Consider the following 24,135-nt stretch of genomic DNA (forward strand, 5'->3'; position numbering starts at 1 on the left):
TCCTTCTACCTCTATCATGTGTCTCCAAAACATTCTGGTTCTCTCTCAGCCACGCTCTAACATCACTCGCAGACGGCAACGTAATCCTGCTAACCTACGCCCTATCTATACATCTTCCACTACACCTCTGGCTTTCTCTGTGGGTCTCTGGAATTGTCAGTCAGCCGTCAACAAAGCTGACTTCATTTCTGCCTTTTCTTTAAAATCCACTCTCAACATCTTGGGCTTGACTGAGACCTGGATTCGTCCAGAAGACTCGGCAACCTCAGCTGCTCTCCCTACTAATTTCTCTTTCTCTCACACTTCGCGTCAAGTTGGCCGGGGTGGGGGTACTGGCCTGCTCGTTTCAAACAACTGGAAATACTCAACCCGCTCTTTTCAGCGGTTTCAGGAGTGGCCATTCAACTGAGACTGCGCTTCTCTCGGTCACTGAAGTCCTGCGAATTGCAAAAGCCCATTCCAAATCATCAGTCCTCATTCTGCTGGATCTATCTGCCGCGTTTGACACTGTCAATCATCAGATACTCCTGTCCACCCTCTCATCACTGGGCATCGCTGGAATTCCACTTCGCTGGTTTGAATCCTATCTCACTGGTATGTCTTTCAGGGTGGCCTGGGGAGGGGAGGTATCCAAAGCACATACACTGATCACTGGGGTTCCTCAGGGATCGGTTCTTGGACCCCTCCTCTTCTCCACATACACTACATCACTGGGTCCCATCATACAGGCACATGGATTCTCCTACCACTGCTATGCTGATGACACACAGCTCTATCTCTCCTTTCAACCAGCTGCAAGGATCTCAGGTTGCCTGTTGGACATCTCGGCATGGATGAAAGAACATCACCTTCAGCTCATCCTGGCAAAGACTGAGCTTCTTGTCTTTCCCACCGATCCAACTCTACAGCATGACATCACGATCCAGTTAGGTTCTTCTACAATTACCTCATCAACTTCGGTCAGAAATCTTGGTGTAATCTTTGATGACCAGCTGACCTTCAAAGACCACATTGCAAAGACTGCGCGATCTTGCAGGTTTGCACTACACAACATCAGAAAGATCAGGCCCTTTCTGACGGAGCATGCCGCACAACTTCTTGTCCAGGCCCTTGTCATTTCTAGGCTGGACTACTGCAATGCTCTTCTGGCTGGACTTCCATCAAACACAGTCAAACCTCTACAAATGATTCAGAATGTGGCGGCACGACTGGTCTTCAAGGAACCCAAAAGAGCCCATGTTACACCTCTCTTTATCTCATTGCATTGGCTACCAATCGCAGCTCGCATCAAGTTCAAGACACTGATGCTTGCTAATATAACAACCACAGGCTCAGCACCCGCCTACATGCACTCACTATTAAGAATCTACATCCCCTCCAGAAGTCTGAGATCTGCTAGTGAGCGACGCCTCGTGGTACCATCACAAAGAGGCTCAAAAATCACTCTCCAGAACATTCTCGGTCACCATTCCTGGCTGGTGGAATGATCTTCCCACCCATATTCGGAGTGCTGGATCCCTGTCAATCTTCAAGCAACAGCTGAAAGCTCATCTCTTTCGACACTACTTGACTTCACCCTACACATAAAAAAAAAAAAAAAAAAAAACCTCTTTCTCCTTATTTATTCCTTCCCTTGCTAGCTTGTACTTATTTAAACAATGCCTGAGACTTGGTGTTACAAGCACTTCGTTTGTCGGATTGCCTCTTCAAGATGAATCGCTTTATGTATTCCCCAAATTGTAAGTCGCTTTGGATAAAAGCGTCTGCAAAATGACTAAATGTAAATGGCTGACAATTAACTGATTATACTTGTTTAATTAGGGACACTTAAACCCTATTTGGACGGGACTAGTTTTTATTTACGTTTGAGTTTCGTATCTTATCACCTGACGTCTGCGATTTTCATGTTCGGACGGGACTAACATCTCCGTGTTTATCACAGAGGTGGGAGGGTCTGTTTTGAACATCTGGGCGTTTCAGAGATCACGCGCTCTGTATGCGTGCATTGCGTATAGTCATTCGGACTGATTAACATTAGTATAATCACACAAATACCATGGTGAAATGGCTAGTATAGCAAAACCATGTTAATGTGTGGTTACTTTAGTTATTTATTTGTAGTAAACCCGTGTTTAATTTTCATAAAGGTACATACGTCATTAAAACATTATGTAATTGAGTGCAGAAATGAACGTGAGTAATTTTACCTGACGCTGATATTACAATAGCCAGTCTTAACAGTTTACGTGATCTGGCTCTTGATTTTATTATTGTTTTTGTTTTTTTTAATTATTATTATTTCTTTGCCAGGAGGCAAACATATCAAAAGTGCGGGGCGGCGCGTCTATGGTAATTCACGTTGGCCAAAACACAAGGAAACGCGTTGTGAAAAAAAAGAATAATCACCGGTGTTGTGCCCATTTTCGACCCCCTGCAAAATTATTACCCCTCTCTTTGAAATCGCTATCTGATTGCCTAATCCTAACCCCACCCCCACACCTAACCCTAAACCTACCAATACTAGGGGGGGTAGTACTCTGGCAGGGGTCAGCATTGGGCACAACACCGGCAATCACAGACATTGCATTTGGACGGGATTAGTTATCTCAGAGGATCACAGCGTTTGCTGAAAAACAGTAGGTAATTTGCTCTGGAATTATTGCAGCGGTTGTGTGAGAAAAACACAGATGTGGCAGATTCGGACGGGATTATCACCAAGTAAATCTTTGAAACACAAATTTCTCTAAGGACCCCCTGGAAAATTAGTCCCGTCCGAATAGGACTTTAGGCTGCATTTTAAAATCTTTATTGGCATGTGGCAATTAACATTTTTATTTTCAAACCTGAACATTTTAATATGGCAATACAATATTGCACTCTACAATATGTTCAATGAATAAATCTGACAGAGACCTCTCCTCTATCAGCCAATCACTGTGTGCACAGGTAGTAAGCATGCTGACATCATCCATAGCAACAAGGTCAACCCCGCCCCCTTACTCTTAGCTTAAAGGCCGAGACACACTGCGCGATTTCCGGCTGTCCCAGAAGAAAGACTGGCATCGTGAAACAATCAGAAATCGCCACGATTGTTTCACGATGCCAATCTTTCATCTGGGACAGCCGAAAATCATGCAGTGTGTTTAGGGCTTTGGACTTCTCTCTTTTCCTAGTAAAAGTTTGACTCAGCAGCTTTTTGATAGTGGTGGGCAAAGCGAGGCTTCGTGAAACACTGAAACAGTCGAAGCAAATGTGTCGAGGCTTCGAAGCAATTCGACACCCGTCTCTACGGTGACACCTAGTGATCATTTTCAAGTATTGCTCTGAAACAATTTCGACAGAGAAGCAGTTAGGCGAATATACGAATTATAACCTATGTTGTGTTCGTTGCTTCGCCAAGTGATTTGGGGGAGTGGTTAGTGTTCATGATTGGAATGCTGTCACCCTGGTTTTGAATCCCGGGTGAAGCAGTAATTCATAAAATTATAATTAGAATTTGTGTTTTTATTGTTCTGCTATTCTAATGTGTTGAAACATCGGTCTGACATCTGAATGAACTCTTTATGAATAAATGTTATTTTGGTCATGAAAAATGAACATTAATAAAAGACATCAAGCCACAATGTCTGACTTCTTTTTTTTCCCCCTTTTTTTTTTACATATAAAGATTTTTATTTTAAAATATGGATTTTCTAAACAGTGTCTCAACACTTTGTGATCTGAATTAGATTTCATACAATGTATGCCTTGCTTAGATGGCCCAGCAGTGTCAATAGCAGGCAGTGTTACCATCCTCTGCAAGGGCAGGATGAGTGCTCCTCAAATGGCCCATCGTGGATGTTGTATTATTACAGTAGGCTAGCTGCCTATCACAATACATACATCCAGGCCCGTAGCCAGCTATGAGGTCACCGAGGTCCGAACCTCGGTAAATTTTTCATGTTCAAAAATAAAATTTGTTCTCTGAATGACCAATTTGCTATTAAACTCCTCATATGTCTGTATGTATAATTCAGTTTAGACAGTTTGCAAGAATGTTTAGCGTCCGTGGTATGAAAATGATCGCTGCGGGACGCTGGCGGAGTGAACGAGGCTTGAGAGAGTTGCGAGTGAGGACGCGAGCGCAGTCTCCGTGTTGCCAAATCCAGCTAATATGCACGTTTTTGACTTGTCTTTCCCACTTAATTTGACACTTTAGAAAGTTAATAATGTAGGACCTTGCGGTTTAGGGTCAGCGATATCTTTATCTTATCTTATTTGCAAAGATTTGTAATATATTCAGTTTATTTTTATTTACTGATGGGCTTTGCTCATCTTAATAGCAATATCTGGCAACACTGCATCGCCGTAATCACCAGTAATCAAAAAAGCCCATTTCTGACATAGCCTACCATACGACATTCGATAAGGGAAACGCAAAAAATAAAAATAAAAAATTCATATTATCTGTCAGAAACGTTATCAACGCTGTCAAAAACAGTAGCATTTAACACTAGTGCAGAGATCTGTAGAAAAAGTAGGTTACAGAATAAAATGAAATATGCAAACACTATGAAGAAGTATATGCCAAGTCATTCATAGTAGTTAAATTTTCACAAATCATGCTATAAACATTTATAAGAGCACTAGACAAAGTTATCAGCTACACCGCAATGGTTATAAATAAAAACTATAACAGTATTGTTGCATGTATAATAAACAACTGATAAAATTATCCACCCCATAACTATAGAAATGTATTAACAAATTTTGATGCAATAAATAGGGTATGATTTAAAAATTAAAATCCCTCCAAAACAGAGAAAACTTCTTTCTTTCACAAAAATTTCTGTCTATTTTAAAGTGTTAATAGTGTATAATGAGTTGTGTATATATAGGGGTTATTATAGCACAATTCTATAATAAGAGGTTATTATAGCATCCGATCTCCCCCCAACCATCCCCCCATCCGGACCTCACTAATTTTCAAAGCCTGGCTACGGCCATGCATACATCTCACTTTATTTTGTGTTTCCAAATGGAAATGCTCCCACACCACAGATGCATGGCATCTCTTGCATGGAGCTTCCATTATTATGTAATCTATCAATATGAAATAATCTATGTATCAATTAGCCTATGATATCCTATCTCTAACTTGCTGTGCTTGTCACTATCTAACTTATATTAATGTATATGTATGCCTATATGAATGTATCAGTATATTTATCCTAATTATCTGTCAATGTCTATAGCCTATATCTATCAATATCTTAATAATAACTTTTCATCTAGCCTAAATATAATTAACAAGATTACACTATAAATATCACTATATCGCAAAATCTTTCTCCTCTCACAAAAACCCACGAAGTGAAGATGCATTAACTTCACTTTTATACTTTGTGGGAGTTAGGTTGAGACAGATGTGCGATTGTGTGATTTGTTCCCGACCCTGTCAATCAAACGCTGATTCGGCAGGTATGCCACGTCTCGAAACACTTGTGACACGCCCCGATGCTTCGAATCGCCTTAGTCACGTGACATGAGTGTTTCGAATCGCCTTAGTCACGTGACATGAGTGTTTCGAATCGCCTTAGTCACGTGACATGGGTGTTTCGAATCGCGCTTCGGAGCAGTGTTTCGAAACATCTGCGCTTCGGGATCTCGACACTGTGTCGAAATATCAGCTTCGCGTCAGCCATCCCTACTTTTTGAATAAAATTTAAAGCCCGAGACACACTGCACGATTTTAGAAATCCTATAAGATCATTGTATGTCACACTGTGCAACATGGATCTAATAAACTTGGCTACAACATGTGTGTACGATGATGACACCTATTGACTCTTAGGCTACGACACACCTTACTATAAAATAATAAAAAGTCATCAATGTGTGCTAGTGGTAAACAAAAAGAGCACGATAAATCACACTTTAGCAGTTGTATTTTTATGTGTGCTGAAAAAATGTGGAAGCAGTGAAAGAGGAAGGGATAAGAGCTTGAGGTAAGCAGTTTTATGTTTTAGCGCTGAGTTTTTTTTATTTTATTTATTATTTACTTGTTAGTTTTTCAGCTGAGGGCACTGGATTTATCGATCGGAAACGTCTGAACCAAGCATGTTTGACACATCATATTAGCATAGGCAGTGTTTGATCCACTAAACAGATGCGTCCTTTGTGGAAAGAAACACATAAACATTATGCTAGATCCTGGTCGTCACAACAAACTGCATAATTTGCAGCTGTGCACATTTCTGCGGTCCTCGATGTGCGTGAACTGACAGAGATGCTTGATTATGAAATCATCAGCGAAGCCCCGTTGTTTCACACTGAGGTAATGCTTTTTAATAAACTTCCTTCAGTTAATGTTAGTTAATGCATTAACTAACATTAGCAATACATTTGTTATCGTGTTTGTTCATCTTTGTTAACCAGCTCAGGCAAATGTTAACAGATACAACTTTTAATTATAATAATGTCCTATTAGTAAATTTTGAAATGAACATTAACATAAATTACTAATGTTAATGCATGCTTTAGAGGTACTGTGTAATGAACCTTGGTGCTGTATTTTTTGTTGGCAATTTGACATGCAGTTTTCATATGCTACACACTTGTCCCACCCAGTTTTATGTAGGCCCACCCACTTAAATATTTCTGGCTACTCTAGTGTCTCACTGTGAGACATAATAGCACCGATTAGGAGCCACGATCACAGAAATCACCACGATTGTTTCACGATGACGATCTTTCGTCTGGGACAGCCGAAAATCATGCAGTGTTTTGGGCTTAAGAGAAAACTCTTAGCTAAAAACTTTTCCTGCCATTTAAGAGAACTCTTAGTGGTAAGATAATATGTTCTGTGAATACAGGCCCTGATCTGTAATATCCATCCTGTACCATTACACATGATTGTGTTGCAAAGCACAGTTCCAGTGTAATCTTTAACTGTGCAAATCAATCAACCACCATAATCTATGAAGTAGTGCTAGACCACAGGTCTGATGGGAGGAACTGCCAGTGAGAGAGACATCCAGACTGGAGTGAGAATCTGTGAATGAGTCAAGACACATACCTCTGTTCATGTGATTTACTAGCATCTCTGACAAGCTGTTAATGTTCAAAAGAGAGTGCCATCACTGCATTAATGCATTTTTCTGTTCTGTACACACAGATTTTATCGTAGAGAATATATAGAGAATATCGAAATTGAAATGGCAAAATTTGCTGTCTTTGGATCATTTTAAAACAGTTACTCGGCAAATGGAAATCGATTCAATGATATGTAACTGTTTTTAAGTGTCTCTAGTTTGTTTGTGTTGTAATATTTTGTGATGTAACTGATGTATTGCTGCCCATTTTGGCCAGGACACTCCTGCGAAAGAGATTTTTAATCTCAGGGAGTCTTTTCTGGTTAAATAAATAAAAATTTAATGCAACTGAACTCTGTGTACAGCAAGATTGAGTATAATTCAGAATTGAAGAACTGGTTTATAGTTTAAGAACTAGCCTTTAAGTTTATAAGTGTGGATTTGGCCATGACACACAGGAAGTTGAGTTGGATTGACAGGAGGTGGAATTTACTCAATCATAATTCAAAAGAAATTCAGAACAGCTAATGCATTCTGGAAATAAAGTCTTGATCCACCTTTTCGACTTTTCAAATTCAAGAACTGAACTGGAATTTGAAAGGCAATTATTATTTAGTTCAGAGAATTTAGTTCATTTAGAATGGAGCACAACTATGAGTACAGAATACTCAATAGAGGTGTGACGACCATATTTAGCTGAAGGCAAAATGTCACTTTTACACATCACCAAATAGATTTTAATTAATAATTAATTATACGAAGGAAATTAAGAAATTAATTTCCGTATATCCAAACTTATCTGAAAACATACAGTATTCTGCAGTTTGTACTATAGCAACTATGTGATTGTCTAAACTGTTGCAAAAAATACAATATATACTGTCATCAAACAATATATTAAAAGTGGGATAGGCCTATAGTGCATCCTGCTTTACTTGCAGATATTCAGTATAATCATGAAAAGCATCATATACTATATAGAAAATCTTAGCTGTATGATGTTTATATCACTGCACAAAATGTAACTGTATTATCGTCCAGTTCTAATCTTCTAAATGCCATTATAAGGCATGAAGATATAAACATATTATATTCATAAACATCATGACTTTCTGTGAAGCTGCTTCGAAACAAGGAGAGTTGTGAAAAGTGGTATATAAATTAAACTGAATTCTTTCATTCTATCAATCGTCATATTAACATAATGCACACACACTATCCTCTCTTTATGTATGTATGTAGCATTTACAGCGGGTAAAATCAGTATTGAACACATCACCATTTTTCTCAGCAAATATATTTCTAAAGGTGTTGTTGACTTGACATTTTCAACAGATGTTGGTAACAACCCAAGTAATCCATACATACAAAGAAAATAAAACAAATAAATCCAGAAATTAAGTTCTGTGTAATAAAATGGAATGACACAGTGAAAAAGTATAGAACACATGAAGAAAGGGGGTGCAAAAATGCATGGAAAGCCAAGACACCAGCTGAAATCTATCAGTAATTAGAAAGCAATTATGTCCCTCATCAGTGGAAATTAATATTAGCTGGTTCAGTCCCAACACCTACAGTACTAGGATGCTAAAGATGAAACAAGGGTGACAATGATCCCAAACACAGCCAAGGAAACCCTCGATTGGTTTCAGAGAAAGAAAATAAAGCCGCTAGAATGGCCAGCCAACACCTGACTTGAATCCAATAGAAAATAAGAACTAAAGATCGGGGTTCATAGAAGAGACCCACAGAACCTTCAAGATTTGAAGACTGTGGAAGAATGGGCCAAAATCACACCTGAGCAAAGCATGCGACTGGTTTCTCCATACAAGAGACGTCTTGAAGCTGTTATTACCAACAAAGGCTTTTGTACGAAGTATTAAACACATTTCAGTAGTTCAATACTTTTTCCCCTGTGTCATTCCATTTTATTACACATAACTTAATTTCTAAACTTATTTGTTTTATTTGTATGTATGGATTACTTGAGTTGTTACCGACATCTGGGGCCTGTACCATGAAGCTGGTTTAGTTGGCTAGCCAGGTAAGTTTCAGTTTAGTTTGCGCCAACTCTGGGTTTTAGGTACCATGAATGTGTTTTGACTTTTATGTTCATCGCCATAGTAACTTGCGCTCCACAGCTAACCTGCTCCGGGGCAGGCTATGTTCTGGTTTAGAGATCTCAAACCGAAATTTGACCAATCAGCTTCAAGCAAAGTGACACATCTCTGACGCAATAAAGCCACTCTTCCAGGTTCTCTTCCTACAAATCAAAGGACGCTACATAGTTAAACATTTTTAAACATAAAATCATCAGATTTTTAGAGATAATTATTTTATATTATTTATATAATTAGTATACCCTTAATCCATTACATAAGCCAGTTTAGTTTAATAGTAATTATTAGGCTTTTATTTAAAATCAGTGTAAACATATAGATAATAGCCTATGCATGTTACCAACAAAGCCGGATTGGACTGGTTTGGTTTTGTCAACTCAAAACTAATCCTGTAACCCTGAGTTTGTTCAGTCACCATCATGGTACAGGCCCCTGGTGAAAATTTCATGTCAACAGCACCTTTATATTTACCAGGAAAAATGGTGACATGTTCAGTACTTATTTTACTCGCTATATATACCAATTTATATACTTGATTATTTGTGTTGTTTCGTAATAAACTTTGTCATAAATTTTAATGCCTAGTGAATTTATAAACATTTGCTGTGCAAATACACAAATTTAAGTTCTGAATGCCTTTCTTGCATGTAACTGCTTCCAGCTTCCACTAGAGGGCAGCAGAAACACAGTAAATTAAAGGATCATTGTCAGGTTACATTCACTGGCCCAGGCACTGAATCCACTCAAACATGGTTGTGAGCAGTTCAGTTTGTTCTGTCAAGTGCACTAAAATGTCAATGTACAACTTATACTTAAGCATAAAAATGACTCTGTAATTGCTCTTCAGAAGTTGAAGTATGAAAAGAAGGATTAAGGTAAATACTTTAACGAATCGGCTCACAGGCCTCAGGGTTGGGATGTGTCTTCAACAGGCACACATCTGCCTTTCATTCAGATTCCTGACCTTGAACACCAAAATATACACTCCTATAATCCGTACGGCTCATATTTCAGTAGCAAAGCCCTGATATATGATTGATGTGCATTCATGAGAAATATTTGGGGTCAATGTTCAGTCACATGCATCATATGCAATATTTCACTTATTGTTATACAAGCAGTTCAGATTGAGATAAAGACCTTACAATTGTAGGATTCATTAAATGGATAAAAAGAGAAAGTAAATACATTTATGATGTTAAAAAATATTTCAAATACAGTAAATTATGTCCATTCTATTAAAAAAAATCAGGGTTTACACAAAAATATGAAGCAGCACAACTGTTTTCAACATTGATAATAATCAGAAATGTTTCTTGAGCAGCAAATCAGCATATTAGAATGATTCCTGAAGGATCATGTGACACTGAAGACTGGAGGAATGATACTGAAAATTCAGCTTTGATCAAAGGAATAAATTACATTTTACAATATATTTACCTAGAAAACAGTTATTTTAGATTGTTATAATATTTCACCATTTTACTGTTTTACTGTATTTTTAATCAAATAAATATAGCCTTGGAGAATAGAAGAGACTTCTATCAAAAACACTGCAGAACCTGCACTTTTAAAGCAATGTATGAAAACTACTGAAGCAGGGTGATAATCACTCAGATCACAGCTCACACTGCGGACAGGGGTCAAACTGACCTGACGACCACACAAAAAATGCCACCCCCTGAGCAATAAAACTAAAACCTCTGATCTGTCCCCGAACACCCAAACACCTGCCGCTCTCCAGAAATGAGCTCAGTCTGACTAAACCTCTCTTTAAAAATCTCTCTGTTTATTGTTCTATCGATGTATTTATCTATTTATCTATCCATCTATCCGTCTGCCAGTAAACCAGTCTTTCTGTCCTGTTGAACTCATGGTGTAACTGAGTCTCTCCCTCTGTGACTATGTCAGTGTGAAAGTGTGTAAAGTGTGTCACACAATCATACACGCACGTACACATGCTTCACACCCACCAGTCTGTATGAACTCAAACATTTCTCAACCAATGAGCTGTATACTTTTACTGGAAGACCACTACTGTCCTGTTCGAGCCTGTTTTTATTTCTCCTGTGGGGATTCAAAGGAATAACATCTGAGACAATATTTGTACTTCAATAAATCATTACAGTAAAAGCAGTTGAAACATCAGCATCCGAGCAATAAAACAATCTTCTGGATGTGCAGCTGTTCGTCTGAGGTGCGACAGACGCAGTCGAAGCAGATGTAAGGTGGAGTGCGTCCGTTTGTTCCTGTGTGTGTTTGTTCAAGATAAAGAATAAGGATTTACGGAGTTCTCCACTGTGTTTCATGTCAACTCCATCTCAGACGTTTTTCCTTACAAGAACAAACCAAATTTAGTCAATAGTTGTCATCCATTAAGAGTAAAGAGGCATAAAAAGGATGTGCAGTTCATATTGAACTAAATTCAATGTATTTTCATATATATTTTCAGTGGACCCTTATAAAGTGAGAAGACAATCTCCATAAAGAAACAGTTCAACCAATGACCTTATGTCATCCTTATTTCTTTCTTCTGTGGAACATAAAAGATGTTTTAAAGAACATTAATGACCAAACCCCACTGACTTTCATTTGAAACCTCATAAACCTTTAAAAACAAAAAATCATTTTGTGTTCCACAGAAGAAAGCAAGTCTTTAAATGAAGTAAAATCACTTTTGGGTGAACTGTACCTTAAAGATATTTAAGGAGATGGGTAATTGTGGTGTCTCGTTTAAGGAAATGTTGATATTTTACTATAAAACAAGACAAAAACCAAAACTTTAGATTGCAGATTTCTGTATTTGAGTTAAGATGTCTTCTGAAACTCTAGAGGAGATTAACACAAGTTTGCTCTTCATTTCATCTCCTTGCTCTTCAGGAGAAACAAATGAGATATTATAGAGATCTCATCTGTTGTCTTTCCTGTGGGTGGCCAGCAGACGTATGCAAGAGTGTGAGGGAAAAAAACAAGTAAACCGAAGGGGGAAGGTGTGATTGTGAGTTAAGAGGAGAGTGTGTGAGTGAGTGAGTGAGTGAGTGAGTGAGAGAGAGAGAGAGAGAAAGAGATAAAGGGCAGCGGGTGGGAGGACCTTCTTCATTCAGCAGTAACTCTTCATCAGACTCTTGAGGAGACTGAAATAAAGACCCCAGCAGTAGCACACACACAGCTCAAGTGTTTCTCAGCGAGCGTCTGGATGGAGGGAGACAGAGGTGTGGAGCTCACACAGAGTCCCGAGACTCTCACCGAGGACGACGTGTGTGTGATCCAGGACACGTGGAGACCTGTCTACGAGAACCGAGAGAATGCTGGAGTCGCTGTGCTCATCAGGTACACCTGTCCGTCTTATTTACACACGTCAATCATTCACAAAAACTACCATGTTATCACTGTGATTGTTTGCACATAGATTTATGTTATACCCAGGTTTTATTGGGGCATGAACCATAGTAATTCCATAGTATTTTGGACATTTATAATAAGTAATATTGTAGTTTTTGGAAATACACAATGGTAGTACCGTGTTTTGCTTTTTTGTTTTGTTTTTTTGAACAGGTACCATGATAATGCTTGGTTGTTTGGACATTTACCATAGTTATGCCATAGTTTTTGATAAGCACTATGGTGGTACAATGATTTTTTTGAACATGTGCCATGGTGTTTTTGAACATTTACCACCACAATATGGTGTTTTGACATTTATAATTGGCAATTTTTGATTTTTATTTTTTTAATTAAAATGTAAAAATGTTAAAAAAAATAATAATTAATTTGTACAATGATAATATTATGGTTACCAGTTTGCAATACGCACAGTGATAGTACAATGAACATACCATGGTAATACAGTGTTTTTGACCATTTACCATGATGGTTTTGACATTAATAATTGATAATACATGAGGTTTTGAAAATGCACCATTGTAGGACCTTTTTTTTTTTTTTGTACTATTGTAATACTATTTTTGTTTTTTACCATTTATCATGGCTACACCATAGTTTTGACATGCACATAGAAATACAAATATTTTAACATATACCATAACAGTGTTTTGGGGCATGTATCAAGGTGTATTCATGTTTGTGTATATATATATATATATATATATATATATGACATATCACATACTGTACATATGCCATACATAATGACAGTCATTCGGTAGCATGATATATTTCCAAGTACTTGCAATTGCACTGGTGTTTCTGGTCTGGAGATCCAATTAAAGAAACACACTCATTTCTATCATGGTAGAGAATTTCCATCAATCTCTATTAATTTCATACTGAGGTGATCATCATCTGGTGTATGTGATAAAAACATACAGGTGAATCCAGCAGGACCGATGCTCTATGGTGATATCACATGAAAGATGTGAAAACTAATCCCACTGGCGCTGCTCATGTGGCCATAAATAAAGATTGATATCCATTGTACGGAAAGAGAAGAAGTTAAATTGGGTGCAGGAGGACTGTGGGTAGAGTTGAGGTGTGACTGCTGAGATTTGGTGAACACACTGACCTTGAACGCTTGTTGGGATCTCCAGCTGCTCTTTATGGTTTCAGAGATGACAGCAGAGATGCAGAAACTTCTCACGCTTCTTTCACACTCCTGATCTTCTGTGCTGCAAAAACTTCACCACATTTGCACTGGTATGTCCTGATTTAGATACCTATAAATCTGCGTGTGTCTAAATCAGGACATACCAGTGTTGTTATTGATAACTACAACTTATTTCAATTCACTTAAACCCAAAAAACATATTCAATATTCAATGGCAAATGTTGCCTCTGAAATAAGCTGAAGTACTACAATTACCAAAATTGATATTAAAAATAAAGCTGAACTGAAGTAGGCCTTTTTAAAAAATAAATAAATAAATAATAAAATGGCAAAGGCATATAACAAATAAATTGGATATTATTAATACTGCAGAAAATTTTCTCAGTGCCAATGACAAATACTAATGAATCAGGAATCACAGGACATTAATCTTAGACTCGCTCGAGAATTCAGGCCAGATATCTGAAACTAAAGCTCTTGAGTCATGATAGTTTGTGATTCGTTTTGAAATCAGTTCACAGAAATCACAGACTAATTCTATTTACTTCACTGTCAACTGTATCTCTCTTCTAGATGCAAATAAATAAAATTATGATTCAGTGCTGTTTTTTGCTTGTAATATTTGATATCATATTATCGTTAAAGAGGATGTCCTGCTGTTCTGATGTTCAGGAATCTGGTGGATGTGAAGTTTTTCCACATGAAAGCCTCACGTGAGCTCATATTTCTTCATTCCTGACCTGCACGCGTCTAACAGCGCTTGAGGACTGTGATGGATGTTAGCAGTAATTTCTCTCTAAAGATAACAGCTCACATCTATCTGAAGATCACACCTGAAGGGCTGCAATAAAGATTCATAATTAAACTCTTTCAGCTCGTGAAATTAGATTTATTTCTCAGAGGGGACGTGCTTTTAAGTGGACGTTCACAGGACGAGACTTTATATCTCCCTGTGATGCTTTAATTTAGCAGGTCAGTGGATTAAACAGATGTTATCATCCATTTTTCTGTAAATTTTATTCAAATCACCCTTCAAGACACCCTTTCATCTCTGTTACTAGTCTGTTACTGCAGCCAAGAAGTAGTTGCAAACGGCAAAAACATCTCAGTTGTGAAGTGTGCACACTGTCTCTGACATGCAAGAGAGCAGCAACAAACAACAGTTTAGGAAAGTGAGAGCAAGTGAAGGGCGAGACAACTGGAATCAAAAGTCAAAAAAGAAACAACCAAACTATCGAAATGTCTATATGCTCCCTACATCTCATCTATTTTAGCACAATCTTCTCATTCTGTGTAAATAAGTCAGGGTGAACCGTCCTTCATTTTGTCAAAAATCAACACAACATGACAGAAAACAAGAATCTGCATGTCTTAAAGAGATAATTTAATCATTTAATGTTCATTCACAAGAACAATAACTATAGCGATAACTAGCATCTACACCAATAGACAATAACTATATTAGCATCCACACTAACGAACAATAACTATAACAAAAACTACAATCAAAAACAACTTCAGCGAGGCAAAATAAGGGACACCCATTCACGACCCCCATTTTTATATAAATTATTTTATTTATTTTTTACTTTTTAAAATGCCAAATTGTATATGACATTTTGATGATTTATTATGTATATATTTATGATTAATATAAATGATAAATTAATAAATAGGGTCTAACATTAATTATAATCTATTAATTCATCTGTCTAATAATGTAAAAAATATAAATAATTATGTCTACCAAGCTCTGATAATGTATGGAATATTATATTAACAGACTATCCAAATTTTAATAAAACAATAGGCCTATATACCTTGAAGCACAGATGTGTCTGTCACTTTAAAAAATATGAAAAATATTTGTTCTAAACCTACATAAAGTTCTTTTTTTCCCCCTTTTGAACACAAAAGAAGATACTTTGAAGAATGTGGGTAACTAAACAACTGCTGGTCCTCAGTAACTTCGAGAAAAAAATTAATAAAATACTATCAGAGTCACTGGGGACCAGAAACTCTTTGGTTTAACGGCGCGTGTTCTGAAGACTCTGTCGCTATGGAAACAAAGACGCCAAAATGAAACTATATTAGCATCCACACCAGCAGATGATAACTATACTGGTGTCCACAGCAGTGGATGATAAGCATAATGCTCGGTTTATTATCCCCATGATTGTTTTCACGTTTCCAGGGGATTTTAACTGTCTTTGTTCGCCCTCCAGCCGCTGAGACATGAATCTGCAGTCAGAGGTTAAGAGCGCATGTACTTAAACATGAGTTATGGCCTACATTAAGATGAGAGATATACACAGTCTCTCTTTATATCCTGTTTGATTTGGACATGTGAGGGCATTTACTAGATTCTGTCTCTGTTTAATGGGACAGATCTTCCTGTTGCGGTTTGACTCACGGTTCAGCTCTGTGGGCCGCGAGAGGTGAAACATCGTAGAATCAACATCACAGCCACTCTGGCGCTGGATGCATGAGGCACGACTGTAAAAACACAAAAGATGCTTCAGTATAGATAGATTTACTAATCATAATAAAACAGTATTTCAAAGCAAACATTAAATGAAATTTAAAAGCAACATGAAATCAAAACCAACTCTATTTAATTTTAAGATTCCTCTTTGTTGTTTGTCTTCAAAATCTTTCATTGAAATATTATTAATAATAATTACATTTTTTCCAAAAATCTGATTCTATTTAGGCATTAAACACTCACTATTTTATGATTCAACACTTAAAAAAAATGTCAGACATTACTAGTCAATTCCACAAATAATTACAAAAAAATGGCAAATAACACATTGGATTTAACATGAAAATTTTAGGTAGAAAAACTGAAATAGTATTTTATTGTAACTTTGTAATTTTATTTTATTATCTTATGAGTTCCCTTTGTTTGGTTCTTGCTTATAAGTCCTCAGTTCTCCCCTAGTCTTTGTCTTGGATTAATGTTTTGTATATGGTCAACGTGTGTTGAAGCCTCATTAAAGAACTCTTATGTTTACTCTGTCTTCGTGCGCTATTATTACAACCACGACCTGTGACAGAAGATTCGTTCAACACACAATTAAAATTAATTTAATAATTTAAGCACTCCTTTGTTATGGAGCTGGAACAGATTCTCTCATGGGCTCATTTAGTTCGTACAGCAATGGTATTTTTAATAGAGGAAACTAGTCCAATCTTGTTCTGCTGTATGAGTGCAGTCTAACAGCCACTAACTAGGATTAACATGTCTGTTCTCTTCCCAGGAAACCTCTATCAAACCTTTCACCCAGCAACATGATTCAACCCAAAAAACCTTTGAGGATGATCTGACATAAGATATCTAACCACATCAACCACTTATATAAGTAACAGGTGTGAGGTCCACACGATTTGGCCCAACGGAGGTGTCCAACGGTGGATGAAGATTTCCTGCATGTTCGGTCTTTTCAGTGCACAAAGTTATTAAATTTAGGTCATATCATTGCTCCAACTGTAAACGAGGAGACATACCAATAGAAAATAAAGCATCAGTAATCGTTTGTTTTAATTTTTCTCAATGCAAAGCAAATACATTTAAATATTAAAATATCTCAGTGTCTTAATTAAATGATTTTATTGTAGTTACATTAAATGATTGGTGTTGTGCTGCTGTGACTTCACATGAGCAGGCTCGCTATTGGCTGATTCAGAGGTCGAGGTCAGCCATTTTGTCTTGACATCATTGTAGTCCTTAGTTCACAACACTTAAGTGTCACCTCAGTCAACACTTAAGAATCAGTCTTAGACTTTACTGAAAATTGCTTTTAGCTTCTTTATAAAAGTCCTACTTTGTACTAAGAATTTTTTGACACTTAAGTCAAAGCTTAAGACTATTCTGAGAAGTTTTATACATACGGGCCCAGATCTTCTTGCAAGATTTCCTTAAGTACTCAGCCCAAGTCAAACATCCTCCAAAATGGAGACAGGAACTAACAATTTGAATTTGTATTGATCAAGCCAAATCAACACCTTTTGGGACAGAAGGTAATTTGATTACCTTTTTCTAATCTTAATGGCTGTCTGTCCTATTGTTAAGAGAATGAGACCTTTTACCAGACACACAGAGACCACTCAAACGACATCAAACATGAACAGCTGCATTGTTATAAACTCTGATTAAGAACAGTGGTTTCAGTGATCTCTGTAGTGTCCTGTGTTTAGATGGTAACGAGGGCAGAGAGGGGGAGAGTGGTTGAAGGAAGTGGATGTGGAGAACCATACATAAGATGTGAAACTCTTGTCCCTCTAAGCTGGGTGCGTTGTCTTGAATGAGGATGATAGGCTTACGAGACAGAGTTCAGATTGTTGGTTCTCGTAAGAGTTCTTTGTCTTTTCAGACTGTGGCCCTCCTCCAGTTCGGACAAATGGTATCAGCTTTACAGTTTATAAAAGTGTCTGAGTGTATCTCAGATGATCGACAGGTCTGAGGTGTTTGATCAAAGGGTCTTCAGGGATTTCAGACGTGTGAAATATGCCACAAGCATCAGATAATGTACGTTATGAAACATTAAAATGCTTTAAAGGAAACTGAAGTGATGCAAGTGTTTAAAAGGAGAAGATGTGCCAAAACACACCATCATAACAAACACTCATCTGTGGTGAAACTCACTCCATGTGGGCATTTCTGAAGCTCAGGATTGCAGGATTTACGAGCAGCCTGTTATCATGTTTGAGGCCTGGAGACAAAAAAATAAATTATCCAAGACAGTTTTAATCCTGCGGCCTTCAAATGGACATCATCTGAACTGCGTTACATCAGAGCAAACACATACAGTAGCGTTCAGAGCAGAGGTCATTTACAGTAACACTGAGAATGTCACTGATGCAGCTGAAATATGAATTTAGTTCATATTTAGGGCTATTCGTTGCAACTGAAACTATAAAAATAAAAGCTCATTTAAAATTGATGTCAACACAGAAACTTCTGCTGGATGAGAATAATAGCACAGAGAAAGTACAATCACAACACAAACACGCGAGCATGTGTCAGGGACGACGGCACCCATGTCACACACACACTACAGAGTTCAACATGCTCAACACGTCCCCTTAACTACTTCTAGGTCATTTTTTATCACTAAGTTGAGTGAGTTTTATTGCATGTATTTATTGTGAGTGAAGGAGAATTTCAGCAATGCTGGTTAAATATTAGATTAGTATTATCTCAGGAATGCTTATCTGTCCAGCTGGGCTGAAATAAAATTTCTCACACACGGCACAGCTCACTTTCACGTGTTTGTCTTTAGGATCCTCATGGCCCTGCTATAATGTATTTCCTATTAAAACAGGAAGTTTGCAGCCTCAATCTGGAACCTAACCCCCCACTACATACTACACATATTTATTATTATAAATAATCATAAATGAATGAAGATTGGTAACTTTACTCTGATCATGTGATGACGGGGATCTTCTGTTCCAGTCCAATAAAAAAGCTTCTGTGTAAGAAACCTCACTTGTGCATGTCTGTAAAATCAATTTAACATCACAAAATGAATTGTATTTCATTGAAACAATTCAACAAGACATTTTTAATGTCCTAAACTGGATATTTCACCCAATCATTTTTTAACCTCATGACATTCCAAACTGTATGACTTTCATTCTTCTGTGGAACATAAAGGTGATATTTTGACAGATATTGGGAAACAAGAAATATTGGAGCCCATGTCTCAAAATATCACCGTTTAACTTTCAAAAAAGAAAAAAATATCATAGGGGTTTAAAGGAATAGAAAGTGAAATTTGCTGAAAATTTTCTCACCTTCGGGTCATTCAGAAGTAGATGAGTTTATTTCTTTGGACTTTCATTCTGACGGCACCCATTCATGTGATGTAATGCTTAATTTCTCCAAATCTGATGAAGAAACAAACTTCTGGACGGCCTGAGGATGAGTAAATTTCACTTTTGGGTGAACTATTCTTTTAAATCTTATGAGGGGGGTCAGGGTGTCAATGAATTTTTGTTTTGAGAGTAACTAAAAGTGTGTTTCTCCAGGTTTTTCTCAAACTTCCCGTCAGCAAAGCAGTACTTCGATCAGTTCCGTGACATGCAGGACCCTGAGGAGATGAAGCAAAGCATCCAGCTGAAGAAACACGCGCTGCGGGTCATGACCACCCTCAACACACTGGTGGAAAACCTGCGCGACGGAGACAAACTCAACACCGTCTTCAAGCAGATGGGGAAATCACATGCTCTCAGACACAAAGTCGATCCAGTTTACTTCAAAGTGAGTATGAGGAACAAACAGCATGATACAACGTTATAAAGGACGTTTTTGAAAGAAATCTCTTCTGCTTACCAAGGCTGCATTTAATCGATCAAATTACAGTAAAAACAGTAGTATTGTGAAATATTATCACAGTTTAAAATAATTGTTTTCTATGTGAATATATTGTAAAATGTAATTTATTTCTGTGAAAGGCTTCAGTGTCACATGATCCTTCAGAAATAATTCTAATGTGCTGATTTGCTGCTCAAGAAACATTTCTGATTATTATCAATGTTTAAAACAGTTGTGTGCGTCATGATTTTGTGGAAACAAGATGAACAGAAAGTTGAAAAGAACAGCATTTATTTGAAATAGAAATCTTTTGTAACACTATAAATGTCTTTACTGTCACATTTGATCAATTCAATGCATCCTTGCTGAATAAAAGTAATCATGTCTTACTGCAGATTCTGGCTGGAGTGATTCTGGAGGTGCTGGTGGAAGCTTTCCCACAATGCTTCAGTCCAGCATCGGTGCAGAGCGCGTGGTCTAAACTCCTGGGCGTCCTGTACTGGCAGATGAACAAAGTCTACGCTGAAGTCGGCTGGGAATCCATCAAAAACTCTGCAAAGTGAAGGAGAGAATATATGCATGATTATACGAATTAAACCAAAGATTATTACAGTAATGTCATGTATATTTGATTCATTTCTATAAGTGAAAGAAAAAGACGTAGTAGAAAATAAAGATGTGTTGTTGTAAAATGAGAAAATAAGCTCATACCAGACAATGCTTTATAAATGTTGATGGACCCTACATGATATTTTATCTGGACTTTATCGATGTCAGATCCCTAGCAACTGTTATTCAGCGCAGTTAATAAACACACATATAAATCAGAGCAGAAATCTTGAGCTCTCTGCAGTCCATCTCCCATTAAATATTTACACATACTCCAGATAAACCATGGGCCCGTACACAAACATGACCTCCATCAGATACAAAAATGTGCATTTCTGATGAAACATTCGGGTCTCAGCTGGAGCTTTAGATAAATATTCAGTTCATCTGAAGCGGATGTTTTTGAAAGAGACGAGTTATTATTTTTGTATCAGTCGCTTCCCCTGCGTGCTGTGAGCAAAATGAGTAGAAAGGACTGTTCTGTGCAAAAGCAGCTAAACAGATTTCTTTTTGTACTTATTCAAATGTTTTGTACATGTTAAATAATCACTGATTCAGAAATAAACTCTGAAACATTAAAGAAATAAACTCTGAGTCTTTTTATAGACCATAATACTGTATATATTCAGATTTTATGTTTGTTTCTAGTTTGTCTCTTCTGCTCACCAAGGCTGCATTTATTTGATCAAAAACAGTAAAAACAGTGAAATATTATTATAATTTAAAATAACTGTTTTCTATGTGAATATATTGTAAAACAGACTTTTATTCCTGTGATCAAAGCTGAATTTTCAGCATCATTTCTCCAGTCTTCAGTGTCCACTGTAAAAAATGTCCTTGTAAATGAACGGTAAAATACTGGCAGCAGGGTTTCCAGCAGTGTACTGTAATTTTACAGTTTTATTACTGTATTCTGAATTACGGCTTTACTGTAATCTTACAGTAAAATGCTGGCAGCATGGTTTTCAGCAGTGTACTGTAATTTTACAGTTTCATTACTGTATTCTGAATTACAGCTTTTTTGTAATTTAACGGTAAAATGCTGGCAGCAGGGTTTCCAGCAGTGTTCTGTAATTTTACAGTTTCATTACTGTATTCTGAATTACAGCTTTTTGTAATTTAACGGTAAAATGCTGGCAGCAGGGTTTCCAGCAGTGTTCTGTAATTTTACAGTTTCATTACTGTATTCTAGATTGTTTTTTTTTTCTTTAATAAAACGGTAGAACTGGCAATTTTGTCAATCATTAACTTTATTATAAATATCTGTACTTGAACAAATTTACAAACTGGCATTGCAATTTCATTTATACAAAAAGTGGCAGCAAATACACAGAAAAGAGAAGACCAAGACGATATTTCTTATAGCACAGTATTTATTTAAGTGCCCAAGCAATAATTCAAATGCTTTCTCAAAAAAGCAATCAAAATGGAAGAATTAATTTGCAGTCCAATGGAACAATCAGTCTTTGTGTATGTTAGAGAAAGATGAGATGAAGAGAAGAAAAATGAACCATAGCATGACAAAACAGACAATGTGCAAAAAGAACCCTGCAGAAGTCTGTAGACATATTTAAACTGATTTAAGTTGACTTTATAACCACAAAATAAGCTGCCATTTAAGGTGGATCTGTGTGCTACAAGTATGACATAGCATGGGCATGGGCTTGGGGTGTACGTTCCCCTAAAAACAGCCTTTCAGAAATGGCAAACAAAACCTGGCAAGGATTTGCAGAACAATCCAAGAATGTTTCAGAAACATAAAACATAAAACTGTCACCAACTCTGATGCAAGTGTAGCCAGGGACGGGTGTAATCTGAAACATAAACATTGAAAAAAATCCTTTGTTAGTTAAAATAACATCAAAAGAATGTCAAAAGAACATGACAACAAGCAACATACAATACTACGCAAACAAAAAAATTTGCTCGGAGCCAATCTCCACCGTCTAATGGACCTCCCAGACACCACGGGATTGTGTTGGAGAGAAGCTGTTTTCCGGTGTCTGGGAAGTGTCCGGGCCCGAGCCGGAACCAACCCGCCTGCCGTTGCTCCCCCTCATCAGCCTCCATCCTCGGCTTACGAAAACCAGCCGCCGTCCGCGGTTCTCCCAAACCCGCCTTCCGCAAAGAAGTTCCCGCCGCCGTTCGCAGCCCTCGCAAGCCCGCCGTCAGAGAGTATGGCAAGCCCGCTGTCAGAGAGTATGGCAAGCCCGCCGTCAGAGAGTATGGCTGACCCGCCGTCTGAGAGTATGATTTGCCTGCCAGTGCCTGCTCCTCGCAAGTGTCCACCAGTGCCAGCTCCTCACAAGAGCCCTCCTTCGTCTCTGCTGGTCCAGTCCAGCCCTCCTTCATCTCCACTGGTCCCGTCCAGCTCTCCGTCATCTCCGCTGGTTCCGTCCAGCTCCGCGCTTCCAGAGCGCCCCCAAGAGTCCGAGCTTCCAGAGTGCCCCCAAGAGTCTCCGCTGGTTCCGTCCAGCTCTGCGCTGCCAGAGCGCCCCCAAGAGCCCACGCCGCCAGAGTGCCCCCCAGAGCCCTTCCAGAAGATACAAGTTCTAAACCTCACCAAAAAAATTTGGGGGGGGGCTATACCCCCGAGAATCCTGCTCCGCCATGGCCTCCCGAGTCCCCGGACCCGCCCTGGAGGCCTCACTTGTCCCGGTAGAACTCTGCAGTGCGAGACCCGCCTTCCGGGAGGGGAGGGGGGGGAGGGGGCGATATGTCACGTGTCTGCCCTTCTAAGTTCCTGTTTTCCTTTATTTGGTTTAGTTCTGGTTCTTGTTAGTTAATCATCGTTCATTGTCCCCACCTGATTTGGATTATCTTGTTTGCTCTTTTGTTCCTGTCATGTTATAAGTCCTCAGTTTTCCCCTTTTTCTTTGTCTGAGCTAAACGTTAATAAATGGATATGTGTGTTGATGCTACTTCATTCTCCTGACCTTTATTTAAGTTAACTACAACTACCAACCCGTAACAACAGTATTTTTTTTACAGTGCATGATCCTTCAGAAATCATTCTAATATGCTGATTTGCTGCTCAAGAAATGTTGAAAACTGTTGTACTGCAGAATATTTTGTGGAAACGTGCCACAAAAATTGATTATGCTTTCACGGGAATAGCAATAACTGTAATAAATGTGGTATTTTGACTGACATTATGGATACCATGTTAAAGTTATGGAAGCAAACACTGTTTATTGAGAGCTGAACATGATTAAATCTCTATTAAATTAATAATTTTATCAGCATCTTCACCTGCAGTCTGTGTCCTTGTGTGATAATCTACAGTGAACCAGAGAAAACTTTACAAAGGAACTAAGAAAACTTCATTATCAAGAGCTGCGTGATAAGATGAGCGTTGGAAAGAAAGATGAACCACGAATTGAGTAAATGAGCAGAACTCAGCAGGACAAATGTCAGTATAAAGCTCTGTCTGTGTGTGTGTGTGTG

At 38.0% G+C, this 24,135-nt stretch overlaps 1 protein-coding gene and 1 pseudogene across 1 annotated transcript; both read left to right on the top strand.

Annotated features, from left to right (window-relative positions):
- Positions 1-491: 491 nt before the first annotated feature.
- Positions 492-1,563, top strand: LOC131535920 (uncharacterized; annotated as a pseudogene).
- Positions 1,564-12,281: 10,718 nt separating this feature from the next.
- cygb1 (cytoglobin 1) lies at positions 12,282-21,387 on the top strand. Its single transcript, XM_058770412.1, has 3 exons — positions 12,282-12,523; positions 19,794-20,025; positions 20,475-21,387. Exons 1-3 carry the CDS (start codon positions 12,390-12,392, stop codon positions 20,640-20,642), a joined length of 534 nt encoding a protein of 177 aa, XP_058626395.1. The 5' UTR covers positions 12,282-12,389; the 3' UTR covers positions 20,643-21,387.
- The last annotated feature ends 2,748 nt before the right edge of the window (positions 21,388-24,135 follow it).

This window comes from Onychostoma macrolepis, chromosome 03 (assembly GCF_012432095.1).
Source record: "Onychostoma macrolepis isolate SWU-2019 chromosome 03, ASM1243209v1, whole genome shotgun sequence".
Taxonomy (NCBI): domain Eukaryota; kingdom Metazoa; phylum Chordata; class Actinopteri; order Cypriniformes; family Cyprinidae; genus Onychostoma; species Onychostoma macrolepis.